The following is an 8,235-nucleotide window of genomic DNA, read 5'->3' as shown; positions in this document are numbered from 1 at the left end:
TCTGAATCTTCTCCCTCTGCTTCTATTTCATTCTCTTTCACTCCGTCTCCCTCCTGCTCCCCGGCTAGTGCTCAGCTGTAGAGCACAGCGGACTCTAATGGCAGATCATTATCATGCTAATTAGAGCACTTTGTAGCTGCCGCCCGTCATTCTCTCCTCGTCTCAGCCCCCTACACTATCGTTAAAAAGGCCACCCCCCTCCTCTCCCCTCTTCACCAACCCATCCACCCCCCAGCTCGTCTTTCCATCATTAACAGTACGCGCTCCGGTGTAATTGGACGCTGTTTATTCCGGAGAGCAGGTTATTAAATCACGTTGGGGTGACGCTCGCGCAGGTCTCCCTCCGTCACCGTCCCGTGCTGTTATTCAAGCAGAGCGCACGAGCACGTGCACATTCACCGCTCCCCGTGAAAACATAATCATATGTAATGGAGCATCTCTCTCCGACGGATGCTTTAGATGTAATTTGATAATGCATGGCGAGCTTCTGTCAGTCCTCAGGCATGGAAGGGAAATACGGACAAACCCAAATTAGGCCAAGGACCTAGAATTTGTCTTCTGAGATGCATCTAAAGTTTTTAGTTTTTAGAGCACGTGCCAAGGACTTTCCGGGCACAGTGTTGGGCATTTATTCCCAAACCATTTTCTGATGGAAGTTTCGCATTTGTAGGTCAGACACAGATTCAAACTTCTCTTCGTCAATTTCATCTGTCAGCTTTTGCATCCGTCGTCCACTTGGAGTAAGGTTTTTGGTTCGGATGTTAAAGACCCACTCCGATTGGAATTGGGTTTTTAGCATGTTCTTGTGGCATTTTTTTGTCATGACGGCAGACATATGAAGAAAATAAAACTGAAAATTGTGTTTCTATTTATTTAAATTTTCAGAAGCAGACAAAAATGGATTGTTGGAATAAGCTAGCAGGTGTGATGTAGAGGCCACTACGGCAAGCCGCAAGCTCCCCTTCTTCTCCATTCTGATGTATCCACTTGCAGCCAAATTGATCCATGAACGTCTTTGTTTTTCTTGTGTCTAAACTGTACGACTGGATAGCTACAATATTGTTCGCCATTTTTGTTGCACTATTACAGTAATGTTAGGTTGGTGGTGTGAGGGGCTGTAAGGTGGTGTAGATCAGGGGTGTCAAGCTCATTTTGGTTCAGGGGCCACATAGGAGTCTGATCTCAAGCTAACCGGACCAGTAACATAATAACATATGGTCAACTTGTTATCTGTAGCTTTGTTTTGTTTCTTTCTCAGCCTGAGAAAAAATTAGTCTATTGTATGATTATAATATTAGAGCTATTATTATCTTTTTGACTCAAAATTTTGGTAATTGTTGCGTCACACCTGATAATTTTTATAGCAACCTAACAGCGGTGATTCTAACATGGAACCTAACTGCATGTTACCCAGACTAGGCATGTGCTTACAAAGAAATACTGTTTATTTCTTAAGCTCGTTATTTTGTTTATTTGCTTCCCCTAGTGGCGGAATTGCACTCTGCAGCCATTTCTTTGAATAACCATCTCGCCACAAGAACGGGCTAGAAACTAGATTTTTCCAACATTCTTATATTTTTTCTCTTTGTGACTGGGCCGGATTAAACCACCTGGCGCTCCGGATTAAACCACCAGGCGGTCCTGATGCGGTGTGTGTTTGACACCTGTGGTGTAGACAAATAGATGATGGGAAAGGGAGCAGGCATACTGGCAGGCATACTCTGATGATTTTCTGCCACTCTGCAGAAACTATGTCCAGAAAATGACACCTTTTTTTAAGCTAAAATGCTATAATTTTAATTAAATTATCACTGGGATTTTTTTTAAATAGAGCAAAAGAGGATTGGAGTAGAACTTTACATAATACAGCTATAATACATTAGATAAGGCTTCCCTGCTTGTTTTCTAACTACCTATTTCCAGTGTGCAACCTGGACCAAAAGTCCTGAAGCACTTGTTCTAGACCAGAGATGGGCAAACATTTTAGCTTATGGGCCACAGAGGGTTTTAAAGTTTGTCAGAAGGGTCGAACCAGAAGCTGATGCGGGGTGTGTTTAGGTAATCCACGTCATAAGAGAGAGAAATAACATGGAATCTTGACAAAAACATGTTTTATTTTTGATAGAAAATAAATATATATTATTTACAAACAACATTTTGGAGTTTTCATTTTCATTTTAGTGCCAATTCCACCGATGAGTTTATGTTCCCAATTTATTTGCAGTGCACCATTTATGGGGAGACACCATAATTACTTTAGTTTGGCGGTCCAGAATAAATTGCCCGCCCCTGCTCTAGACGATCATTGTCAAGTTGGGCAGGTGGTAGTCCAGGTTGGGCAGCCCCAGCTTGAGACAGAAGGAGAACGAACACAGAAGATGTAGGTTAGGAATCAGCCTATCAAAGTGAGACAAAGAACTGTTTCATGATTATAGAGAGAAGCTGAAACTCCTCAGAGCTTACATCACCTCCCAAGAGGTTGCACAATACAAAAGCTGCCTCTCCAACAAAGCCGTCATGCCTTTTCTCTTGCTCATTGAGCTCTTTTATAAGCTCAGAAATACCTGACATTCACTCACGCTTCGCTGACTGGCAAACATCAATCCCACAGGAGCGCTGCCTCTTTCTGGTTTTGTCACCTTGGCAGCATTTTTTTCTATTTATTTTAAGGCACTGAAACTATGTGCAGTTAGGTCAAGGCGTACCAAGTCAAAAAATATCCCATGTATGGTCATTTTAATGCATGAAGACTCGTTTTACACTCTTTAAGATATTAATGCTTAATTGCAGCATCATTCTTTTTTATTCAGCCTCAAATTTGATGATAAAAGCAGTGGATTGTGTTGTTTTATTGTTTGATTGACTTCATGACTCCTAGAGTCAAGGTCAACATTATTAACCTGTCTGATCAAATTGTCTAAAACCTCAAATGTTTCTTATAAATTACCTTGACTCAAAATATTTGCTTCTAATTTGATTTTAATGATAAAAAAGGTAGACTACCCTTCAAGATGACTTCATCTGTTTAAGTGATGAGCTGAAATAAAAGAACAAAACGTTGAAGCTACTAAGTTTTAACCTCTTGGTCAAAGGTTAATGCAACAACCTTCCTGAGCTTTGAATTCTAACTCGGAGAGCTGATATAATGCTGCCCCCCCCCCTACAAAAACAAATGAATATTGAAATTAGGATTTTGTTTTTATGGTTTTCTTGCATTGAACATGACTGATGGAAAATACTTGTTTTTTATCCATGTTTTTCCATCTTCTTCAGTTCATCTTGCTCAGTTTTAAGCTCAGAGTATTCATATAAACTACATAGATTCTGAGCATGAAATTTTAACACATTAATTGGACCAAAGTCTAATTTACTTTAATTTAAAGCTGATTGTTTTTAAAACAGGATTGTTTCTTTAAAGACCTTAGCCACATTGGCAGTTTATTTATTACTTTATGCCTCAAAATTCAAATGTAATCCTTATTTTGCCTATATTATCCACACTGGTTACAGTTCTATGTACCCAAACGGCTCGCTTTTGAGCAGCAGACGCAGTTTAATAAAACTACTCGACCATTTTTCGATGGTTAACACCTATCTGCTAATATTATAGATCTACTTGATCTTCGCAGATTTTTTTGAAAAACTTCTGTAGTTTTATTTAATCTCTCCAACACTTAGTCACACTGAAAACCTTTCTTACGATGGAGTTTACAAAACAAGAAAACTTTTTTTTAAATGAAGACTTTAAATCTCATAAATTTACGAGGATAAAGTTATACATTTATTACTCAAAAAGTCATCCACTAAATTTATTACTTCTTTTTTGTAAATGTACATGTTTTGAAGTCGTAAATGTATTACTTTAAATCTCGTACATTCCCCCCCAAAAAAGTCAGAAATTAATGAGAAAGAAAAGTCATAAAAACTAACGAGATAAAAGTCGTAAATTTACGGAAAAAAGTCATAAAATATACGCCAAAAAAGTTGTAAATTCACAAAAAAATAATAAATTTACGGGACAAAAGTCACAAGTTTATGACAAAAAAAGTCATACATTCTGAATTTTTTCTTTCTTTTTTTTTATTTTGTCTTTGGTAGCCCCAATACTCCGTCGTAACTTCTTAATAGACTGGCCTTCAACAATAAAGTTCACACTTAAAGAAACTCTTATTGAATCAAAATCTCCCCCCTTTTTTAATTCATATTTTAACTTACAAATTCTCTATTTTTAACACCAAACATATTGTTTCTGGCGCTAACCTTTGACCTATGCAAAGAAGAAATGTCTATCAAACAGGAATTTCTTGAAACTTGATTTTTTTTAAAGCACTAAATAAAAATATATTTTTCGTCTGAATTTTTTAAAGAAATCTATCAAAAGGATTTACAGAACAATAACTCTTTTTCCAAAAAGATGCACAGGGCATCACTGACATATAAAAAAATATGTACAAAGAAAAAGATGAAATATTGAAGTAAATAAAAGAGTTGCTGCAAAAAAAGTGTAAAAATTGTGAACACAGCTAAAATGACAACCAAGAAGGTTATGGAGTTAACGTGGATGATGTGTTTATAATGCTTTTTTAATAATCTGTGTAGGTAGAGGAACCAAAATAAAAAAGTGAACTTTTTTTCTTGCTTTGTTTTTTTAATTTCATGTAGCTTTTATTTTCTAAACCCATTCTGACCTCTGACTTCTTAATATTTTTCTTATTTGATATTTTTCCTGCACCTAAAGGATAATATTTGGATGCACAAAACAGTTTTATCAAATGGTACAAGTTGTAGCCATTTTTTGTTCAAAAAAATGAGCTGTTGCAATATAGAATAATTTGTATTTCTTCAAAATAATTAAACAATCTCAGAAGTATGCCTACATCCATTCTTTGTAACTCATCAGTTCTCTAGTCTGTGTGATGAATTAAACTTTCTGACTTTATTATAAAGGTATTAATTACAAAATGTGTCTGTGTAGAAAGGCCAGCACTCGTGGGTTGCTTCAAGCTGGCAAGACAAACACATCATTAGATCGTTATGATAAAGCAGGTCAACAAGTAGAGCAAAGAAAGGGCCAGAAGAAAGAAACCGCCAGAGAATTTATATATTTTTTGTCGAGCTGCCCACATCTTTAGCTTGCTGATGGCTTGTTTTTTTCCTGTTTTTGCAGATGGTACGTGCCTCTTTTCAGCCTCATTTTCCTGATGATCTGCTGCTACGCCAGGATCATCTGTGTGGCCAATAAGAGAGTGAGTGCTCAGCATGTGTACGCTCATGGGGCCAAGAAAAGTTAGAAATTTACATCCAAATGACAACAAAATCTCAATAAAATGAACCCTCATTGTTAACAGAAAACACAAGAATCTCATTTACTTAAAATAAAACTAAGAAATGTTTATTTTATTAAACAAGAAATCACTGTAACAGTTATCTGAAAAACTGCATAGTAAATTATGCATTATTTTGTCATTTGATTTAGTTTTTTATAGCAATGTATATCTGGTCCTTTGAATTAAAGACCTACTCTGATGAAAATCGTGTTTTAGTGTTTTTAACATGTTTTACAATAATGGAGGACATATACTGTATTTTCTGCACCGGTTTATAAAGTGAATTGTCAGTGAATTGTCTATTTTTGAACTTATGTCATATACAAGGTGCACAATAAGGCACATTAACCGAGACAAAAAAGTCAGTCAGTCATAATTAACTGCATTCTCTGTAACTCTAGGGTTTTGTCCGAATGCCTTCTCTACTTATTACTTAGTAGTTTATTTGACATTTTTTTACAAAATTGAGTTCCATAGAAATATCACAGAAGCATCGGTGCTCACTTGATTGGCGAATGTAGATCACAGTGCATTGCATTGGAACAATTTTTGGTGAAAAAAAGTTATAAACCATCCGAGTGGCTTCATCATCAGAACAAAGTGGATTCATAAATAGTCTTTAAAATGTTTGTATTTATTGGGTCATATTTGCTATTGGACAAAAAAAGTGGTTAGGGATTATAGAGAAAGTCCAGACATTGTTTGCGACACGCTACATATTAGCCACGTTAGCATTTCAACAATGTCTGTAACTGTTAACATTGTTTGCAACATGTAAAAAAAACAACAACAGACTTTTACCACTAAAACAAACACTAGTTTGACTACACTAACTCCAAACCTTGTTAGTAACACTAGGTATTTACAATAATACCCAACCTTGATAGCAACGTGTAAAATAACAAACTAACATTTTGACTCAAAATCGCTTCAACTTCAGAAAACATAACCAGAATAAATCCAACGCTTCGAATTATAAGGCCGGCTGTCGTTTTTTTGAGAAACAAAGTTCAGGCTTTTTGTCCATTAAGTACGATGCAAAACCGTCTAAGCTTAAAACTGCATCTCTTTATTTTTTTAAAGATTTTTTTTTTAAATTAATATCGTTGTGAATTAGGTACAGATAAAACAATGCTGTTTAAAAATGTTTGCATTTGTGATGTAGAAAATATTGCTCCAATATTGTTTGGGAATGTTGTTGCAACGGTAACGCTAGGTTGAGGGCGTTAGGGGATATAAGCTAGTAGTAGAACACAAAAACAGATGGATGACGGGAAGGGGCGGGCGGGTTGCTCTGCGTCAGTGGTCCTACACACAACTCAAAGGCAAATTTTTGATGAACTCCTGCCGCCCTACAGAAACTATGTTTTTTATTTTATTTTTGGCTTAAAACAGCATCATTATAATGAAGAGACCACTTAGAAAACTGTTACAATCGGTCCAAAGATGATGAGAGATGGATTGCCAACCCAGATTTTCCTTTAATGCTACATAATAGAGTACTTCAGATTATTAATATAATGTAATTTTTGAATTTCTCTAATTGTGAGCTTGACTTTAAAGTTGATCAATATTTTTAACAAATCTTTGATTTTTAATAGAAAATGAAGCATCTTGAGGTTAAATAAGTGATTTAAAGGTGATATTACTGGAAAGTCTTCTTTGTTCTTCGATGTCTTCTACTGCTAATACCATGGATAAGCTTCAGTTTCGCTGCATGCTTGGTCTGCTGGCTGAAACTTTCCGCTGTAATGGGGAAGTAGGAGTCCAGCGCCAGCTCTGTAAAGAACTGCAGCTGCTGTGCCCGTGATCCGATGACACCTTACACTCCACCAGCCTTATGTAACCGAGTGTGGGTGTGTTTTTTGATGTGATTCAGAGGATACAAAGGGACGATAAGGGAGAAGCCGGTTGAAAAAAAAACTCATAAGACTTCCAATGAGAGGCTGCCTTGAATGAGGGCATTCTTTGTGCGGGTGGCGATGGGGTGAAGGATGGCATTAGGCAGATTTTGCTGAGATAGGGAGGAAGCCGGAAGACAACAGCAGAGACAGGCAGCAGGTAGCTGAGGGGCAGGGCAAGGAGAAGAGGCTGTATAGCTCCGTATCAGGTCTGCGATAACGAGAAGGAATGAATGTAGCCCTGTCTCATAACTCATTCAGCTCACACTATTCAGCTATCTCTTCTTCTCCTTCCTGCATCTGTCTTCCACCTTCCTCATTTCCTTTTTTTTTTTTTTAGCATTCATTCGTTTTCTCCCTGTCATTACTCCCCCTCATTTTCACCGTGTCTCGCCCCCCCCCTTCAGTCTGCCTCTTTTGCCCCCCCACACATAGACGCCGTATTTATGAAGAGCTCAAGCTTTATCTCTTTTCGGCTGCGGGCTGTCTCCCTTGAAATAATTTCAAAAGCGTTCAAAGCGGAGTAGGTGGTGGCACACCAGAGGAGAAAAAAAAAAAGACAAAAACCGAGCGTCTGAGTGGAAAGGGGTGGGATGTTTGCTGGACAGAAGTTTGCACATCCTCTTTGAGATAAGATGGGGGTGAAATTGCTGCAAATTGGGGCTTAGTAGCACCCACTCCTCTTGATTTTTGTGAGCTCGTTCAATCTGGAAGGAAGTAAAAGCTAATAAGTCTTTACAGACTTTAAATGTTTGATTCGCCGGGGCTGTACCCGTTAACATTTCAGCAGCAGAGCTGCTTTAAAGACTCACTCCAATGAGAATTGGGGTTTTGATGTGTTTTACATGTTTTAGTAGCGTTTTTATCATGATTGAGGACGTAAAATAATTTAAGATTAAAACTTTGTTTCTTAGTATTACTTTATTCAAATTTTAAAAACCTTTATTTAACCAGGGTGGATTCCTCTGAGATTTTAAACCTCTTTTTCTAGGGAGTCCTGGGGAAAT

At 37.3% G+C, this 8,235-nt stretch overlaps 1 protein-coding gene across 1 annotated transcript in view; it reads left to right on the top strand.

Annotated features, from left to right (window-relative positions):
• The window catches only part of si:dkey-100n23.5 (cyclic AMP receptor-like protein A), a 79,432-nt gene that overhangs the window by 19,501 nt on the left and 51,696 nt on the right, over nucleotides 1–8,235 (top strand). Inside the window, exon 9 of the mRNA XM_024286116.2 lies at nucleotides 5,168–5,246. Within this exon, the coding sequence (XP_024141884.1) occupies nucleotides 5,168–5,246 (79 nt within the window). The remainder of the gene's footprint in view (nucleotides 1–5,167; nucleotides 5,247–8,235) is intronic.

This window comes from Oryzias melastigma, linkage group LG21 (genome assembly GCF_002922805.2).
Source record: "Oryzias melastigma strain HK-1 linkage group LG21, ASM292280v2, whole genome shotgun sequence".
Taxonomy (NCBI): Eukaryota; Metazoa; Chordata; class Actinopteri; order Beloniformes; family Adrianichthyidae; genus Oryzias; species Oryzias melastigma.
This window is presented reverse-complemented; position numbering and strand designations above follow the sequence as displayed.